The 20,409-nt window shown below is 46.8% G+C and overlaps 2 protein-coding genes across 4 annotated transcripts in view; one reads left to right on the forward strand and one right to left on the reverse strand.

Moving 5' to 3' along the window:
* The window catches only part of RNFT2 (ring finger protein, transmembrane 2), a 62,804-nt gene extending 48,112 nt beyond the window's left edge, over positions 1–14,692 (reverse strand). The window contains exons 1-5 of one of the 2 annotated variants that reach the window (XM_010828552.1): positions 14,530–14,692; positions 11,232–11,410; positions 10,680–10,738; positions 4,678–5,159; positions 1,715–1,791 (exon numbers count right to left, since the gene is read on the reverse strand). In XM_010828552.1, the coding sequence (XP_010826854.1) occupies positions 1,715–1,791; positions 4,678–5,159; positions 10,680–10,738; positions 11,232–11,255 (642 nt within the window). In that variant the 5' untranslated portion in view covers positions 11,256–11,410; positions 14,530–14,692. Of the gene's footprint in view, positions 1–1,714; positions 1,792–4,677; positions 5,160–10,679; positions 10,739–11,190; positions 11,411–14,529 lie in introns of both variants that reach the window. The other variant, XM_010828553.1, reaches the window with a different exon arrangement.
* Positions 14,693–14,839: 147 nt separating this feature from the next.
* The window catches only part of LOC104980009 (chromosome unknown open reading frame, human C12orf49), a 16,679-nt gene continuing 11,109 nt past the window's right edge, over positions 14,840–20,409 (forward strand). The window contains exon 1 of one of the 2 annotated variants that reach the window (XM_010828554.1): positions 14,840–15,085. In XM_010828554.1, the coding sequence (XP_010826856.1) occupies positions 14,975–15,085 (111 nt within the window). In that variant the 5' untranslated portion in view covers positions 14,840–14,974. The remainder of the gene's footprint in view (positions 15,086–20,409) is intronic. The other variant, XM_010828556.1, reaches the window with a different exon arrangement.

Genomic DNA, 20,409 nt, shown 5'->3' on the forward strand with positions numbered 1-20,409 from the left:
CAGCCCCACTATGACACTGAACAACCTGCTGCTCTTTCAGGTGATTTTAAAAATTATTTATTTATTTATTTGGCTGCATGGGGTCTCAGTTGAGGCATGTGGGAACTTGGTTGCATCATGTGTGGTCATTTGTTGCGGAGCACAGACTCCCTGGTTGTGGCCACGTGCAGGTTCAGTTGTTGTGGTATGTGGGCCCAGCTGCTCCATGGCATGTGGATCTTAGTTCCCCGAGCAGGGAATGAACCTGTGTCCCCTGCATCACAAGGCAGATTATCAACCTCTGGACCACCAGGGAAGTCCCAACTTGTTGTTTTAACAGAAAGGGGTTGGCATGAAGAAGACAAGACTGAGGGTCAAGAAGAACCTCTGACTCCATGCCCTACTCCTGACTTCAACGTGCTCATTTGTTTAAAATAAAGACTGAGCTGGCATTTTCATCTCATGGAGGCCTAGGTGCTTCCAAGAAAGCAGATGACCCCAAAGCATGGTCAGAGAAGATTGTGGCTATGATACGAGCCCATGTGCTGCAGAATACACAGGCTTGTTAAAAAAAATAGCTCAGTTAAGTTGTTCCTATGAGCCAGGTGCTGCACAAAACATGTTCCACGTACCATCTTGCTTAACCCTCTCAGTGGGTGAATGAAGTGGGTGTGGCAATTCCTTGCCCAGAGGTGGCACCTGAGGATGAGATCAGTGAGGTCACCCCTCCAAGGGCTTGCAGGAGGGTGGAGAGGCTGGGATTTGAACCTGGGGGAGCACAGGCTCTGGGCACAATGCCTGGATTCATATCCTGACACCATGCTTCACACAGGCTGTATGGCCTTAGGCAGAAAACTTAGATCTTAGCCAAGAAATTTTGGGCCACTGTTTCCTCACTGGAAAAATAAATTAAGTGTGATTCTGCCTGCCTCCCAAGTTGCTGGGATAGATCTCCAAGATGAGCTGTGAAATGGGTCCAGCTCTGTGCTAGACACACTGAGTGCTCAGCAGGTATCAGCAGGCACTGGGGATGATGGTGGTGAGACCCACCAGCCACCCAGAAGTGCCACTGGGGTAGCCTGAACCATGAGGGTGGGCTGGAAATGAGAGAACTGACTGAATGTCAGGAGGGTAAGGGGACCGGGCTAGGGGCATGAGAGGAGAGGCTGCTCTTGGAAGGGAGAAGGGTGGCACATCTGGGGACCTGCCAGGGCAGGAGGCAGAAGAATGACTCCCAAAGGAGTTCCTGTCCTAATTCCCGCAGCCTGTGAATCTGTTTGGTTCCATGGTGATAATGGTTGCAGGTGGAATTAAGATTGCTAATTAGCTGACCCTGCATTGGGGACACTTTCCTGGATTATCCGGGGGGTTGGTCCAAATAATCACAAGAGCCTGAGAGTGGAAGAGGGAGACAGAAGAGCAGAGTCGAGGGGGATGTGTCTATGGAAGGATGTTCACAGAGATGCAATGTGGGTGGCTCAAAAGAGGAGAAGGGGCCAGGAGCCAACGAATGTGAGTAACTTCCAGGACCTGGAAAAGGTGAGGAAAGAGACTGTCCTCTGAACCCTCCAGAAGGAAGACAGTCCTGTGGACACCTTGATCTTAGGTTAGAGGGATCCACTTCAGACTTCTGACCTACAGAACCACAAGGAACCCATTTGTGCAGTTTTAAGCCACTGAGTTTGTGGTCATCTGTTACAGCAGTGCTGGAGGGTTGATTTGCCAGGTGACTCACCTTTAGAGAGACCTGTTCCCGGAGCGTGGAGTTGGCATAGGCGAAGGTGCTGGCCATTCCGATGCACACGGCAATGCCTGCGGGGCAGATGAGGGGCCAAGACCACCCACTTAGATGCGTCAGGCCTGGCCTGGCTTACTAGAGACCCGGGACACATACCTCCCTCCTCAGAGTCAACACACTAACCACAGAGGAGAGAGAAAATCCCATCTCTGGGGCATTTGGGCTGCCGTGTATATTGCTGGGAACCTCGAGGCCCCTGACTTAGGGATGGGATTGAGGCCACTGGGGGAGGGTATTTTATAGAACCAGTTAGCATGGGCTGTGCAGTCTGGCAAGATCTGGGTTCAATCTCAGTTCTGCCACCTCCTCTCCGTGTGAGCTTGGACTAGTCACTGCACTGCTCTGAGCCCAGTTTCCTCCTCTGTAAAAACAGAATAACAGAACTGAACTCAAGGAGGGATACTGCTTACAGGGCACAATCTCCAGCAGTTTGTTGCTGTTGTTCAGTCACGAAGTCGTGTCTCACCGTTCGCGACCCCATGAACTGCAGCACGCCAGGCTTCCCCATTCTTCACTAACTCTGGGAGTTTGCTCAGACTCATGTCCATTGAGTTAGTGATGCTGTCTAACCATTTCATCCTCTGCTGCCCACTTCTCCTTTTGCCTTCAATCTTTCCTAGCATCAGGGTCCTTTCCAATGAGCTGGCTCTTTGCATCAGGTAGCCAAAGTGTTTCTATTTTCAAAAAGAATCTGAGGCATGTTATTTGTAATAAAAGCGTATGTAGCAAAAGACCACAGCACTGTAAGAAATGGAAATTTCATGTTAAAAGGGAAAAGAATTCCTAGCTGACAGGAAAACATGAGCTTTGGAGAGGGGGGAAAAAGAACGGAGTTTTATTCCACAATTTGCTAAGCTGCAATCAGAATTCTCCCTGAGCAGGGATTTTCAAATCCTACTTTTTGTTCCTTGTGGACAGGATTCTGCTTTTACACAATGTACAGAATTCCCCATGCTTGCAGTTCACTTTTACTTTTTAAATAGTACATGTATTCCATGCATGCTTCCAGATCTACTTTATAAAAGATGAGTTGCTTTATTGAAAACATAGAAAACCATAATCAGTAACCCCAAAATCTCTTCTTATACTCTTTGATCAACTGAACAAACGTGACAACTGAGGAGGAATATGACCAAACTTGGGAATAAAACTTGGCGGTGAGTTTGCTGGAATTCAGGGTAAGAAGAAACAGGCCAGCTTCTGTTTCTAGGAATAAAAAGGAAGGTGGAGAAGGGCATGGCAACTCACTCCAGTATTCTCGCCTGGAGAATCCCATGGACAGAGGAGTCGGTGGGCTATACAGTCCATGGGGTTGCAAAAAGCCAGACATGACTGAGTGACTAGCACTTTCACTTTCTTTCATGAAAAGGTATAGGTGTACAGTATAATCCTTATCTACATTAGGAGAAAGGGAGGGTGGAGAAAGGAGGGGCCTGCAAAGGTTGAGGCTCAGTAGCTTGCAACGTTTAGAAGCAAGGGGCAGAACCTCCCGCTTGAGGCTTTGTCCACAGCACCTGGGGAAAGAGTTCAGACACCTAAGAAGGGGACCGGCACCACTGCCACAGGAGCCCTAGTCCAGCTGGTGCTAGACTTGGAAGGAGGTGCTGAAGGGCCCAGAACCCAGTGTGTATACAGATTATAAAAACCAAAAAAAACCCACCATTTTTTAATTGGTCAAAAAGAAAAAAAAAAAAGAAGGGACTGATATGGTAGCATCCCAAAAAGGAAGAAGTGACCTGGGTCAGCTGGAACATACCAGAAGGGGGCAAATAAGACACAAATGATGGCCTAACCTCTTCTAGATATTTCCTGTGGGATGTACCAGGCTATGACATAATTTGTACTGTAATTTCTACCATAAGATAAAAACAATAGCCTAAAACTCTCCAGGACACAGCAACACCATGATCTAATACCAGTAACAGAAATAAATAACAGTGGACCAGAGACCACGTTTATTGAATGTTAAGTATGTGTCAGGTACTATGCTAAGTACTTCACAAATCATTATTTTACTTCCTAGTAATAGGTTGTATTTATTGAGCACTTGCTAAGTGCAGGATTCCACGTTAAATATTCTACAGGTACTAACAATGAATATGATAAAGACAATCATCCACACTTGCACAGCACTTATTCTCTGCCAGGCACTGACCTAAAGGCTTAACACGCGTTTACTCATTTAACCTTACTCAATCTTATGAAGCCAGAAGCTGTACATTTAATGGCATCTGTAACATACCATTATAGTAAATGTGTATCTATGATACCTATATAATAACATATGAACTAGTACAGCTGTCCCCAGCCTTTCTGGCACCAGGGACTGACTTCTGGAAGACAATTTTTCCACAGGTCAGGGATGGGGGGGATGGTTTCAGGGTGATTCAAGCACATTGCATTTATTATGCACTTTGCTTCTAATCTAATGCCGCCGCTGAGCGGACAGGAGGTACTGCTCCACGGCCTGGAGGTTGGGGACCCCTGAATAGTACAAATACTATTTTAATCCCCATTTTATGGATGATGGGACTAAAGCACAGAGAGGTTAAATAATGTCCCCAGCATCACACAGCTAGGAAGAGGAAGAATTCAGGTTCAGACCAGAGCATTCTGAACTCTTCCATGCCTTCAAGTCACCCAACCAGCTGAGGAAGTTTCTATCACAACCCTTGCTGGACAGATGAGGAAACTGAGGCTCAGAGAAGGGGAGTGCCTTGCCCCAAGTCACATAGCTAATCGACCAGGATTTGAACCCAGGTCTGAAGCGGAATCCTGGCCTTTGAAGCACTTTGCACCAAGAGGACCTCTACTGCCTGCCCTTGGCACTTGGGATGGAGACCCCCCAACCCCTTGGGTGAAGTGGCAGGCGTTGACCCCGCATCCCCCCCCACACTCACCGAGCTTATGCTGGAAGCATAATTTGGCCAGGAGGATGAGGATGAAGGGCAGCCCTTTCTGGAGCCAGCAGATCACAGCCTTCAGCTCGGACAAGGCTGGGGCGGGTGTCCCGGGCTGCTCATCGCCCGCCTCGTCTGAGTGTGAGCGGTGGTCCCCGCCCACGTGCTGCAGCAGGGAGCCCCCGCGGTGGCTGCCGTGGTGGAAGTGGTGGTGGGGCTGCCGATGGTGGTGGTAGGCGCCCCCCTCGCCACGGCCCCCGCCTTCCTCCCTGGACGCCGGCATCTGGAGGAACACGTCCCCGCCGCCGGCTGCGGCCCCCAGGACCAGGCTGGACGGGAATGGGGTGGTGGGGAGGCTGCCCGCCGGGAGGCCGGATAAGCCCGAGAAGAGCGCTGGTGGGGAGGCCGCTTCCGCCTTCAGACTCTCAAAGACGCCGCCTTCGTCCACACTCGCCTCGGAGCTAAGCGCTTGGCTGCGATTTCTGGACCAGAAAGGAGGAGGAAGTCCCACCAAGTCAGGCAGTGGAGGATGGGGGGCAAATGACAGTATCCATAATGTCATGGGCTGAACTGTGCCCCCTCCCCTGGGAAAATCATACTTCGACACCCTAACCCCCAGTACCTCAGCATGCGACTGTTTTTGAAGAAGGGTTTTTGCAGAGGTGACTAAGTTAAAAGGAGATTATTAGTGCCAGCCCTTGTCCAGGTTCCCTGGTGGCTCAGATGGGAAAGAATCTGCCTGCAATGCAGGAGACTGGGGTTTGATCCCTGGGTGGGGAAGATCCCCTGAAGAAGGGCATGGCAACCCACTCCAGTATTCTTGCCTGGGAAATCCATAGACAGAGGAGCCTGGCGGTCTACAGTCCATGGGGTCACAAAGAGTCAGACACGACTGAGCGACTGACACTTTAATCCAATATGACTTTTGTCCTTACAAGAGGAAATCTGGACACAGACACAAGAGAGGGTGGATGATATGACGACACAGGGAGGAGGTGGCCATCTGCAAGCCACGAAGAGAGGCCCTCAGAAGAAACCAACTCTACTGACACCCTGACCTTGGACTTCCAGCATCCAGAACTGTGAGAAAATAAATTTCTGTCGTTTAAGCCACCTAGTCTACAACACCTTGTCATGGCCAGCCCTCGCAAATTAATACAAGTAATAATAGCAATAGGGTTATAATCTTTATTGAAAATTTCCTATGTGCCAGATACTTTTTCCAAGTGCTTTTCATTAACTTAACTCGTTAAGTCTTCCTATCAACCCTGTGAGTTACTTACTAATAATTCCCCCATCTTACAGATCAAGAAACTGAGGCACAGAAAAGAGTAACTTGTCTAAAGTCACACAGCTGGTAAGGGGTGGTACAGGGAGATTCAAACCCAGAAGGCTACCTCTGGAGTCTGCTTTCTTAACCACTTTACTTCACTGAAAAGGGAGCACAGGGACCTACGATTTGAGAATAACCTCAGGAACTCAGGTTCCCCTGGCTCTGTCATCTCCAAGTTCAATAATTCCCAGTTCCCAAGAGGATCCACCTTGGTTACAGCTGATATTTGGAGGGCAGCAGAGAGTGATGGGAAGAAGACTTAATTGGAGAAGCCCACATGTGAACCCTAGCTCCACCCTTTCTAGGGCTCTTAACAAGCCTACACTCAGTTTTCTCACCTGGAAAATGGGTATAAACACCATTCATGCATAGAATTCCTGGGGATCAAATTTAGAATACCTCTTTCAATATATCTGACACTAAGTAAATGGGAACTCTTATCTCTATGCTATGCTATGCTAAGTCACTTCAGTCGTGTCCGACTCTGTGTGACCCCATAGACGGCAGCCCACCAGGCTCTCCCGTCCCTGGGATTCTCCAGGCATCTCTATCCCTATGCAAAACCTCCAGGGCCAACTGCCATTTCTAGTTCCAAGCACAGCCTCTTGTATTGAAATCAGATAAAGCATGCTGATGCTCTTTCAGAGCCACTGCCAGATGAGCAGAGAGCCTAGAGTTACTCTTCCAAGAATGGAGAGCCTTGAACTGGGTGCCCTTTCCCATAAACACCAGGCCCCAGAGCCCTGATGTCATGTCTTCTCTTGGACTTGTCCTTTTCAAATGGAATCAGTCCACAGAACAGGTGGAACTGATTAGTTTAATGTGCTGTGTCAGTGGGAGGGGCAAAGAGCCACCCTCTCCTCCTCCTCTCACGCCAGAACCCCTTCAGTATACCTAAAACACCCCGAGTTTACTCCAAGTGAGAGCTGAGTTCCACTCATCCTCTGGACACTGCAACCCAGGGCATACAGTAGGTGCTTAATAAATGCACGGCAGCTATCATCCAGGCACAAAATGGCCCCTGAGGGAGGCTCCAGGGAAGGTTTTACACTGCCTTCACACTTGACCTTATACAATTATCCCCACTCAGAGAACAGGGTGAATAAAAAAAAAAACCCAACATATATTCAATTATTTCACTGTCCCACTAAAAGGGCTTCCCATTCTAAATGCCTTCCTGCAGTCTCAGATAAATCCCATAGTTAGGGACTAATATCATTCCCATTTTATAGATAAAGAAACTGAGTCTGTTAGCACAGCACAGCACATAGACTCAGTCTCAGAGAGATGAACTTGCCAGACAGCCTGGATCATCTCTGGCCCTGAACTCCAATCTCACCATGTGCCCCTTTCTCACTACCCAAGCGCTTCCTACTGGAGGGCCTTTGCCAAGCCCAGCCCCTTCACTGGCTGGCCCCACCAGGTAACCTACACTGATCCATCAGATTTCAGCCAAAAATCTCTCTTGCTCGGGGGACCTTTGCCCACCTCCCAGACAATGACAGTCTCTGCTCTCTGTCCTCATTGTACCCTAACCTCCTATCATCCAGGCACAAAATGGGACTGATCATAGTTATTTTACTCCTTACCTGTGACTCTCAGCCCTGCGTGTACATTATAATCATTCAGGGGAGTTTTTGAAAAATACAGGCCTTGGACCTAGCGTTGACCAACTGAATGAAAAATCTTTGGGGTTGGACAGTATACCACAAGCTACAACATAGTACACTGATATGTTTACATGGCCTGTTCTCCTACTAGACTGTAAGCTCCTTGAGGCCACACACTGTATCTGATTCACTTCTTTATTCTCAGCGCCCAGCCAGCGGCATAGACCAAAGCAGGTGCCTAGGACATTAGAAGATGAAACAGCTAGATAAAGCCCAATCAATGAAAAAGAAACACTTAGAAGTATACAAATTCATTAAAGTTATAATATTAATTCTAACTTGAAAAAAATCTCTGGGGTTGGGTCGCAGCACCTCTAGTCCCTCAGAGCCCCCAGGTGACTCTAACACGTACTCAGGACTGAGAATGGCACTTCAGACTGGGTACCCCATAAGGTTAAAGACCATGACTGTCTGCCTCCATTGGATTGCCATGACCCAGCACAATGCACCTGGTACACAGAACGTGCTCAATAAGTATTATTTGAAAGAATGAATGAATAAGTGCACTAAAGGCTCTGAAAGGCTCTGAGAAGGCCTGCAATTGAAAAAATTAACTTTGTTTAAACCTAGTGTTTCCCAAACTTATTTGATCACAGGATTATTTTCCTCCACAGAAAACCTACTCACATCTTGAAGAATATCTGTGAAACCCGGCAGGGGAGATACTGATCTGCAGAAGTCTTGGGGCTGGCTTCACCAGCCTTACAAACTTGACCTGGGGGTAAGTTATTATAAACCACCAACTTTATGCCCGGGCAAGGGAGGGAACTTGAAGATGGCTACCTATTCCCCCTCCTCCCATGGCCCATCCCTGCTGGCTCCAAAAGCCCAGGAAATGTGTGGGCCTAGTTTCTTGAGCTTGGGATGATGATAAAGATAATAATAACAATAACTAACACCATGGCTATGATCCTCAAGGGGCCTTCAGCTTTTTCTGCACTTTAAGAAGCTGAACTGAGAAAGCAAGAGTCCTGGCAGGTGCCCACAGAGGCCACCCTCTCCCCCACTATCTCAGGGGCCCTGGAAAACCTCCTGCCTGCCTTAAGCTCACCAGCACTCTGAGCTCACTGGGCTCAGGGGACCTCTAGTACAACCAGGGAAGGCTCAACCCACCAAGGGCCTTTTTATAGCTGGCCTCCCTTCCCTGGGCCTTTCCCCAGAATGCAGTTGAGATTTCAGCCTAAATGGGAAAGAATAATCCTTGGGGGGAGCAGAGGCTGAGCTTCCAACTTAACCACTTAAAGGCTAGAATGTGAAGCAAGCTGGAAGGACAGTGAACCCACCAAAACAGGAGACAGCTGAAATGTGGAGTCTCAAAGCACATACTTCGCAGAGGTCAGATTGACTGGGGCCTGAATCTCAGCCCTGCCACTTCTTGTCTGTGTGACTTCAGGTATCTTACTTACCTTCTCTGAGCCCCAGTTTCCTCATTTATAAAATGGTGATAAAAACAGTCCTGACTTCCACAGGCTAATATAAGGGTGACATAAGAAAGTACACGAGTCACAGTGGCCATTATTTTTCCAGTGTCATCTCTGCCCCCAAAGACCTCACCATTCATTTAAAAGCAGAGAGCAGTTCTGTCTTTGGAGGCTGGAAAAAGCTCCAACGGCGCAGCTTATCAAACAGCCCAGGTGCTGTGTTTATGTATTTTCACTCATTCACAAGCAACCCTGAGTTCTGTTATCTGCCATTTATGGATGGGGGAACTAAAGCCTAGAACTGAATGTGCTTACCAAAGGCACCGAAGTGGGAAGTGACTGATGTGGGATTTTGTCGAAGGGTTATCTGACTAAAGGACTTTTTCCCCAGAGAACAGGGAGGCTTCATGCAAAACTCAACACTGGCACTGATGAGTACTTTGTGATTTTGCTGCGAACCTCAGAGTCACAGGGGACTTGAAATAGGAAAAGCTTGGCTGCCAGCTCCTTGGGTGTATGTTTCAGCATGGTGAGAGGGCTGGGGCCGGGAGGCTGTTACAACCTGAGAACAGGGCCTCATGGTCTGTACTCTTTTTGGCTTAAGTAGATAGAAATCCTAGTTCATTAGTGTTTTAACTGTTGTTTTCTTAGGTTCTGGATTTGTCTATTTGGCATCTACTCATTATGGGGCTTCCCTGGTGGCTCAGACAGTAAAGAATCTGCATACAATGCAGGAGACCTGGGTTAGGAAGATAACCCTGGAGAAGGAAATGGCAACCCACTCCAATATTCTTGCCTGGAGAACTCTAAGCATAGAGAAGCCTGGCAGGCTACAGTCACTGGGGTCGCAAAGAGTCAGACACGACTGAGTGACTAATACTTTCACACACACATTCTAGGGTCAAACTAATGGCCAAACTTGTTTACAGCTTCCCTGTGACCCAGAGCCTATATCCCCAACCATCTCCTTTATCTAATTCACATTCTCAGCCAATATTTCCTCTGCCTCAAATCACCCAGGGCCAGGTACCAGACAGCTAGAGACCACTCCTATAGCCTAGAGGCCACCAACATTATTCAAACTAGTCCACGCTAAGCTGTTTCCTCTGCCTTGCTTTACTTTGTGTGGAAAACACAATAAAAGCTGTGACCTGTGCTTTCCCTTTGCTCCTTTCTGTCTCCTGGCTGACCCTGGTGCTTCCCCATGTGGCCCTGCGCAGGATGGACTGCCCTTTTCTCTTGGGAAGTGCAAGTAATAAAAATCTTCTTTCAAGGTCATCAGCCTCTCCATGTTCCCACCCAGACACCTCTATAAATTAAAATCCCCTGGGTGCAATCATTGCCACAGTTAGTCAAGTGGACCACTGGCTGCACAGGCTTTGAGAATTACCGTAAGAGCAACAGCAAGCTGTTGTGTGTTGAAGATACAAGGTCATCTTTGTGCAAAGCAGTTTCCGATCAGGTCTCCTCCACCCTTCTGACAAGCAGCCCTGAGGAGCAGGTAATATTCAATCCAGTTTTGGGTTGTCCCGACCACCTGAAGCTCAGAGCCTCGGATGGAATGAGAGTGATGCCTACCTTTCAGGTGGAACGTTTTCTGTGTTGCTGCTGTGGCGTCTCTGCATTTTCCTTAAGACCTAAAAGTCAACACAGGCATGAACCAGAGTCTCCCAACATTCCCAGCACCTAGATTGCCATGGTAACTATAAATTAGTACTACTCATATCTTATATCCCTAGAGCTTTCTGACATTTTGCAAACTGGGTTTTTCAGTCTGCTATGTCATTCAACCCTCAAATCAACATTCTGTCCCATGAGGAAAGTGTCATTCGTGGATGAGGAGGATGAGACTTGAAGGTGGAGGAAGTCTTCACATGAGAGGAGAAAGAAGTGAACTATAAAGCAAAGAGGTGCTGGAGGAGGTGCAGCAGACAGACATTTGGGAGACACAGATCCTGGACTGGTGCCACCCTTAATTTGCTGTGTGACCCTGGACAAGTCAGTAACCTCTTGGTGGCCTCAGAGTCCCCATAGGTTCAAAGGGAGAGGGGTGGAGTGTCTGAACCCAGAGCTTCCTTCCAGCCCTCACATTTGGTAATGAAGATGTGAATTCTCATGCAGACACGTCACCTGGTTCACTGTGAGGAACCACATGGACTTCAGAACTCCATGTTGACGACACCTCAGGTGGGCATTCAGGGTTCCAGGTGGGGATGTGACCACTGGATTCCAGAGAAAGCAGATCTCTCCCTCTTCCTTCTCTCCAAAGGGACACACGTCTCACAGGAGCTTACCAGAGATTCCAAATCCTGGATGGCACAGAACACTTAAGTGACTAGTCCATGAGATGCCTTGAACCTAAGAAGTCTTAGGGCTTCATGAGGAACTATAAGCAGATGGTTCTGTTGCCTCCTTATCCCTTGCTAGCCTCCCATTGATCCCTCATTAGTATTCCTGAGGACAGTTATGATCTGAACATATTTTGCCCTATTGTCAAAACTCTGAGTCCTGATTGGGAAATACAGACATGTTTTAGGGCCTCCAAAGGTGACCCACTGTAACCAGAATAAAATCGAAGTTCTGTTCCTGGCCTGCAGGCCTCACCTGTCCCCAACCTCACCTGCCTCCACTCTCCCTTTAACCAAGCCGCTTCAATCATACTGGTCTTTTCGTTTTTCAAAGATGCCAGCTTGTTCCTGTCTCAGGGCCTTTGTGCTTGCTGTTCCCTCTCCCCAGAATGCTTTTCCTTCTGGCTAGCTCCCTCAGGTCAAATGTCACCTCCTCCTAGAGGTCTTCTCTTCTCACCCTCCTGACCCAACATATGTTTCCCTGTTCAACTATCTTCATAGCATCGGTCAGTTATTTACATGCTTGCTTATTTATTTATGCTCTGTCCCCCATTAGAATGTAAATGCCACAAAGTAAGGATCTGTCTACCTAGTTTGCCCTTCCACCTCCACATGTAGAACACTGCCTGGCACAGAGCTGCACTCAACAAGTAAAACATCAATGGGTCTCTCACTTTACCTCTTTCTATATATCCCCTGCTTCCTCCCTGACCTCTCACCCTAGAGAAGAAATAAAAGCCAGAGACTTTACGTGAATAGGTTTAGCTTCCTTAAATATTTTCTTGTCCCAGAACAAAAGATGATATCTGGCTTAGTTCAGGGCACCATAATTGGCTGTTGAGTGATTTCTTGATCCTGACCAGCCTTCTTCAGGGGACAGTACTCGTGTTACCAGGGCTGCTGATTAGAAACAATTCACCAGAGAAGCCTTCTTTCTTTTTGGAAAATCACCCAAAAACACAAACCAAAACAAAACTGGTCAGTAGCACCATCTCCATATATGAAGGAAAGTTTATCCCATAATTACACTCATCTCACACGCTAGCAAAGCAATGCTCAAAATTCTCCAAGCTAGGCTTCAGCAGTATGTGAACCGAGAACTTCCAGATGTTCAAGCTGCATTTAGAAAAGGCAGAGGAACCAGAGATCAAATTGCCAACTGTTGGATCATAGAAAAAGCAAGAGAATTCCAGAAAAACATCTACTTCTGCTTCATTGACTATGCTAAAGCCTTTGACTATGTGGATCACAACAAACTGGAAAATTCTTAGAGATGGGAATACCAGAACACCTTAGCTGCCTCCTGAGAAATGTGTATACTGGTCAAGAAGCAACAGTTAGAACTGGACATGGAACAACAGACTGGCTCCAAATTGGGAAGAATATGTCAAGACTGCATACTGTCACTCTGCTTATTTAACTTATATGCAGAGTACATCATGTGAAATGCCAGGCTAGATGAAGGACAAGCTGGAATCAAGATTGCCGGGAGAAATGTCAATAACCTCAGATATGCATATGACACCACCCTTAAGGTAGAAAGAGGAACTAAAGAGCCTCTTGATGAAAATGAAAAAGGAGAGTGAAAAAGCTGGCTTAAAACTCAACATTCAGAAAACTAAGATCATGGCATCCGGTCCCATCACTTCATGGCAAACAGATGCAGAAACAATGAAAACAGTGAGAGACTTTATTTTCTGGGGCTCCAAAATCACTGCAGATGGTGACTGCAGCCATGAAATTCAAAGATGCTTGCTCCTTGGAAGAAAAGCTATGACAAACCTAGACAGCATATTAAAATGCAGAGACATGACTTTGCTGACAAAGATCCGTCTAGTCAAGGCTATGGTTTTTCCATTAGTCATGTATGGATGTGAGAGTTGGACCATAAAGAAAGTTGAGCGCTTTAGAATTGATACTTTTAAACTGTGGTGTTGGAGAAGACTCTTGAGAGTCCCTTGGACTGCAAGGAGATCAAACCAGTCCATCCTAAAGGAAATTAGTCCTGAACATTCATTGGAAGGACTGATGCTGAAGCTGAAGTGCCAATACTTTGGCCACTCGATACGAAGAACTGACTGGAAAAGACCGTGATGCTTGGAAAGATTGAAGGCAGGAGAAGGGGATGACAGAGGAAGAGATGGCTGGATGGCATCACTGACTCAATAGGCATGAGTTTGAGCAAGCTCCAGGAGTTGGTGATGGACAGGGAAGCCTGGCATGCTGCAGTCCATGGGGTCACAAAGAGTTGGACACGACTGAGCGACTGAACTGAACTTATCCCATAAATCTATTTCAAGAACCTGCAATCTTGCCTTAATGCCCCCTCCCCCCACAATGATTCCTCATCACCTACAAATCCTTGGGGAAAATAAAATACAGAATCCCAAGTTTCGGGACTTTCCTCGTGGTCCAGTGGCTAAGACTCTGTCCTCCCAATGCAGGGGGCCCAGGTTCCATCCTTGGTCAGGGAACTAGATCCCATATACTGCTGCAACTAAGAGCTCGCAAGCCACAAAGAAGTTAGAAGATCCTGCATGCCGAAACTAAGACACGGCGCAGTCAAATTATTGTTTAAAAAAAAAAACAAACCCCAAGTTTCCATTCACAAATTTGCCACAGTCTCCTAAATCAAATACCCAAGATTCCACTTTCAGATGCTTGCTTTCGAAGGGGCTTCAGCTTCTGTGTTGGCAGCAGGCCGTACATAACTATTCCCATACTGAATTCTGGAATAAAACGTTTGCATGTGGGATGCTTCTGAAATGACTGATTGAAATGCCTTTTTTACCCTCTGCTTAATACATCGCACTCCATTCCTAAGAAGGATTTTACCAAGAGTTTACAGTGTATGGGAGATTTTAAGTTGCACCCCCGGGCCGTTACATGACTGCACAGAAATGCACGCAAGAGCGCATCTCCTGCAGCACTTGCATTGGAAGCAGGCAGGTGCGCTTCGAATACAATGCCGTGGGCGTTTTTCATTCCTGCAAGCAACGTTTAGCGCGAAACGCCCCAGGATTTCAAGGGCTGATTACTCTGACCATAGTGGAGGGGGAAAAATAACGTTTTCTTTTTACCTGCACAAACGATTCAGCAATCACAGCGGCGTCATTCACGTCCTTCCAAGCCAATCACTCTCGCGGCCGGGAGAGCACCTGACTTCCGAGTGCTTCCGGCCTCTCCTCAGGTTTTTCTCTCAGGTCGCTAGGTCCGGCGCTAAGACCCGGGCATAGCTCCATCGGCCGCACGCACACGATTGCCCACCCCCTTCCCGAGATTTAGCCAATAAGAGGCCGCCGGTGTCTAGGGACCAATGAGGAGGAGGCTGAATGAGGCCCGGAGGGTGACGCAAGAGGTGCAGAGGCGGTGCGTGGGGCGGGGTCACGTGGGAGGTGAGAGGTGGCTGACGGGAGCTGGCTGGGCTGAGGGCCGCGGGGCCGGCGCCCGCCGCGAGCCATGGGGCTGCCGGCCGTGTAGGGGCCATGCCGCCGGGGCCCCGGTCCTGCCCCGCTCCGCGCCGGGATGGTGAACCTGGCGGCTATGGTGTGGCGCCGGCTCCTGCGGAAGAGGTGGGTGCTCGCCCTGGTCTTCGGGCTCTCGCTGGTCTACTTCCTCACCAGCACCTTCAAGCAGGTCAGTGCTGCCCCGGGCTGCCCGGGTGAGGGAACCTGCCTCTGCAGCCGCGCTGCCCGAGGGTCCGGCGCGCCGGGGCTGAGACGGGAGAAGGGACCTGCCCCTTTGGCTGGGACAGAGCTGGGACTCGAGCCCGCTGTGATGGGCCTTTAACGCTCTTCTTTTCACCCTCAGGGCTTCCTACCTGCCAGGCTCAGCGCTTCCCACCTGCCGGTCCCAGGGCTGAGCGGGGCTGACACTTCTCCTTTCATCCTCATGGCGGTTCGGGGTGGGGATGCGGGGGTGTACTGTCCCCGTATTGTAGTGGGGGAACCTGGAGACTGGAAAAAGTGGAGATTCCTGGGCGATAAGTAGCCAAGCTGCGAGGCCAGCGCCGGTGTGCCTGGTTTTTATTTAATTTCGGGGCTCAGTGATCGCCAGGGAGACACTTCAGGATCCCCGCGGTTCCCTTCCTGTACAAAACAGGGTTGGGTGGAATTTTGTTTTCACCTCCCCACCCCCTGAGTTTTTCTTCTCTGTGCGAATTTCTGAGAGAACAGGCAGAGAGCTTTGGTGGGAAATGTTACCCAGAGCACGGGCAGGGTGTTTAGAAAATCGGTAGGAGCGTTTGGGTTTTTACAACGAATGAGCGTACTTCAGAGGGTAACCGGGACAACCCTGCTTTATGCTGTTGCTCTGATGGGAGTTAAAACAAGTCTCCTCTTTTCATTTTCAAGAGTCAAGTTCCTAAATAGAATGTATCAGTGAATAGAAAATTACTAATCAAGGGAGGGAATATATGTATACTTACGGCTGATTGACGTTGTACGGCAGAAATTAGCACAGTATTGTAAAGCAGTTATTTTCTAAGTTAAAAAAAACAGTAAAGGAGATGGTCACCCTAGTTTTAACAGGTTGGTGGGGAAGCTGTAAAAAGGGAAGTTAGAGAACTGTATCCCACCTTTCACCTGTGTTATAAGCTTCCTCTGGTGACTAGGATGTGTGGGTGACATTCCTGTGAACTCAGTGCTTCTTGGACATGTGTTTTCACAACTTCACAGACACCTTCTCATGGTCACATGCTGTCCCCTGTCTGTCCCACGGGTACCATGGTGAGCAGGGACTCAGCCCCCTGCCTCCCTCCCACTTGCTGTTGCTCACCTCTAGCACCGTTGGTTTCAATACCAACTGTATGCTGTTGGCTATCCTAATTTCTAACTCCAGCCTCGGCTGATTCAGAAACCCCCAGGTTCTTCTGCCCAGTTGCCTGCTTGAGTCCCTTTTGAATGTATTGTCAGCTCCTCTTACTTGTCCAAAACCAAACTCCTGATTCTCCAGCACCTGCACTTCCTCTCCAGTCTTCCCAGGCTCACTAGTTACTGTTCCTCAGGTAGTCCGGCCATACATGCTTTCTGCTTTACTTTATCTCACTCCTCACCTGCAAAACATTTCCTCTGCCTCCACAGCAGATCCCGAATCTGTTCTTCTCTCCCAATTGTCACCGCAGCCACCCTAGGGCAGCCTGCCTGGACCTCTGCAGGGGCCCACCCACAGGTCTCTGCTTTCTTTCTTGTCCTATAGTCTTTTCTGTACCAGCAGTAGAGGGTGATCATCTGAATAGAAAAAAATATATAATTCTTCTTTGGGTCCCCATTGCATTTAGGTAAAACTCCAGGCTCAGTTCCAGGATCTCTGCATGGTGAGTCTTGTTGTTAATTCAGGTGAGGCTTACTGTTACTGCCCCAGGCCACACCAGGTGACACAGTCTCAGTGACTTCAGTTTCTTGTTGATAGTCGTACTTTATTTTTTTTGTGGTAGAAATCACTTACTGAGGATTTCTGGATCATTTATTTATCTGTCTCCCTTCACTTTCCCTTCTGGAACATCATTTTTTGGAGAACAGGGACTTTGTGTTGTTCATAGAATCCTAGTCTCTAGAATACTGCCAGACACTATCGTGGTTATTCAGATATTGGTTGAACAATCAAATCTTTATAATTGGGTGGCTTTCTTTCTTCCCAGTTTAGCACACTCCTACTGATTTTCCTGTATTGACTCAGATGCTGTCTACTGTGTTACTTTCCCTACAGTCTCCTTTTCTGAGGGGTGGGTATGGATGGGCATGCCATGAGGCTTGTGGGATCTTAGTTCCCTGACCAGGGATTGAACCCAGGCCCTTGGGTGAAAATGCGAAGTCCTAACCTCTGGACTACCAGGGAATTCTCACTACAACTACCTTTTACTCTGGTGTACATAGTTTTTTGGTTTTTTTTTTTTTTAACTTTTGATCTATGGCCACAATCATAGGGGTGTGTATGTGTCGGGGGGAGATGATTGTGAGTCCCTAAAACTGTTTACAACTGTTTTTGTTTTGTAGATTTTTTTTGGATCTAATTACCCCATGGCCTAAAAAACATGTTAGCCATGATCTCTCTATTTCTGCCCATTAAGCCCTTGGCAACCACTAGTCAACTTTCTGTCTCCATGGATTCACTTATTCTGAACATTTCATATAAATGGAATCGTACTGTGTGTCTTCTGTGTCTGGCTTCTTCAATTAAAAGCCTGTGTTTTCAAGGCTCATCCATCTTGTAGCATGTATGAGTAGTTTATATCTGAATAATACTCTGTTGTAGACATCTACCACATTTTGTCTGATGGAGACTTGCCTTGTGTCTGAAAAAAGTGAAAGTAGTGCAAGTGTTAGTTGCTTAGTTGCAACTCTTTGCGACCCCATGAATTGTAGCACGCCAGGATCCTCTGTCCATGGAATCCTCAGGGCAGGAATACTGACTTGTTTCTAGTTTTTGACTATTTGCCATGAACACTCAAGGTTTTGTTTGGAAATGGGTTTTCAGTTCTCTTGGGTATGGTCCTAGGAGTGGAATTGATGGGTAACTTGTTTAACTTTGTGAGGAACTGCCAGGCTGTTTTCCAAAGTGGCCATACCATTTGCAGTGAACTTTTAAGAAACTATACTTGTCAAGTTTTTGATGTACTATCAAAGATTATCCATAATTATCTGGAAAAACCACTAAAATATTCCTTCTGCTTCCAACTGCACAACTGTATGAAATAGATTTTCTTCATAAACTTCAACCTGAACAATGTATTGCAATAGATTGGATGCAGAGGGAGTTGTGAGAATCCAGCTGTTTTCCATTGAGCCAGGCATTAAAAACATTTGCAGAAATGTAAAAACATTTTCTCATCTCACCAAATACATATTTTTATTGTTCTTTTCTCACATGCACATGAAAAACTGTTGATATGTAACGGGCTCATTATTGTTATTTTTAAACAAATAGCTTATTTAAAATAAATGTTTTAAAAAGTTATGTTTTAATTTCTAATATGGTAACTATCAATAACCATAACCCTCAGTGACCCACATATTGAAGTCCTGAATAATTTTTAAGAGTATAAAGGGTCCGTGGACTTTGGTGAGATGAACATCATCCCAGTCTGACTGATGCTCTTACACACGTTGTGAGTTTGCTTGCCGGCTCTGTTCTCTGCTGCCGTTTTGGTCTTCGGCACTCCTGAGATCAGTGGCTTGAGGCGAGTGGGCTCCGTTTTGCCTAGACTCAGGCTCCATCTGTAACAGAGCTATTGGACAGGAAGGTGGGGTGGGAGTGGTTAGAATTAATTGAGAGGAGACTGAAAAACTCCAAAGCTTCATATGATCCTTAGCTCTGCTTCAGTGAGACTGAACTCTTGGAGCAGATGCAGCCATTTTTTGCCTAGAGAATAGTTGATTATTCTCTACAGCTTTGAATTCCTCTTTTCTTTGGTTTTCATGTTAATTAATGCTTTGGGGGATAGTTTAAATTGTAGGTATGGGAACACAAGAGAAATTAGTGACCTTGGAGGGGATGCCATTGGGGGAGAGGGCTGGGTGCCAAGTGACTTGGGCACACTGATTTAACAAATGTTTTAGGCAAAACCAACCGCACTAGGCAGTGTCTGCTAGATGATGGTGATACGTGGGGGGCAGAGCAGATGGAGTCTGACTTTCCAAGAGCCTGTATTCTGTAAGGGGTGAGGGGTAGAAGTGGCAAATGAGCAGGATTATTTCACACAACAACTAGTAATATAAAGAAAACAAAACAAGGTACTATGCTGGAGCAGCAAGGTGGGCCTGACTCTGGGGCGTTTGAGCTGAGATGAAAGAAATCCCAGTCTTGGAGGCAGAAGGGTCCTTAGAGGTCCTCTCATGTCAATAACTGTTCTCATAGTTGTTCAAGTAGTGCACTTCTGAAAGTGTCAGGGCTATTTGCATAACTACTTGAGAATATGTGAACATCATCATCTTTTAAGTAGTTAAGTATGTAAATTGGTTTCAAGTTAGACACTGTCTAAAGTATAATAAATCATAAGAGACAGTTGCTAATCTGTGTTTTTCTTCTGTTTTTTTTTTTTTACTGATCACGAAAGTACGTATATCTTTCAGAGTTTGTAAAGTGCTGCATAGGCTAGACAAGGAAAACAGTTAACTTTAATCTCAGCAACCAGAGGGATTCACTGATGATATTTGGGCATATTTTCTTTCTTCATTTTCATATTTTAAACATATAGTTGGGGCATACTCTTTTTTCACTTAACATGTATGCATTTTCCCCATCTTTAAAAGCTTTAAGTATAAATTTTTTATAACTAAAATTTTCCATGATCAGGTTATATTTATTTGTGATTCCCCAAATATTGGACATTCGGGATTCCCTCTGGCCTTTATCTCCCTTTTTTTCTTTTACTTTTGAGAATCATAAGTGACTCTTTTAATGACAGCGCCTTATGCTTAGGTGCCTTACTGCTTACATGGGACACGTATCTCATTTGACCCTTAGGCTAGCTCCTGAAAAATAGGACAGTTATTAATATGTGTGCTCATGTGCTCTGGCACTCAGTTGTGTCTGACTCTCTGCTACCCCATGGACTGTAGCCCACCAGGCTCCTTTGTCCTTGGAATTTTCCAGGTAAGAATATTGGAGCAGGTTGCCATTTCCTACTCCAGAGGAGCTTCCCAACCCAGGGATCAAAACTCATGTCTTTTGTGTCTCCTGCATTGGAAGGCGGACTCTTTACCTCTGTGCCACCTGGGAAGCCCCAGTTATCAATATACCCCCTTTTAAATCAGAGGTTAAGTAATATACGTTAGTAATAAAACATTTCTATTGTTGCTTGTAGTTTATGAAAATTCTAGAGGCGCTTTGAGAATAGAGAACCCAGCTACCTTTGTTATTGTAAGAACTTGGTACCTTTGGATGGATCTGAAATGAGAAAATACATATTGGGAGGGGATGTTTAAAATTGAGACAGCCTGTTAGGGTAGGTGGACCAGCTG

Source organism: Bison bison, unplaced genomic scaffold (genome assembly GCF_000754665.1).
Source record: "Bison bison bison isolate TAMUID 2011002044 unplaced genomic scaffold, Bison_UMD1.0 scf7180017864495, whole genome shotgun sequence".
Classification (NCBI taxonomy): Eukaryota; Metazoa; Chordata; class Mammalia; order Artiodactyla; family Bovidae; genus Bison; species Bison bison.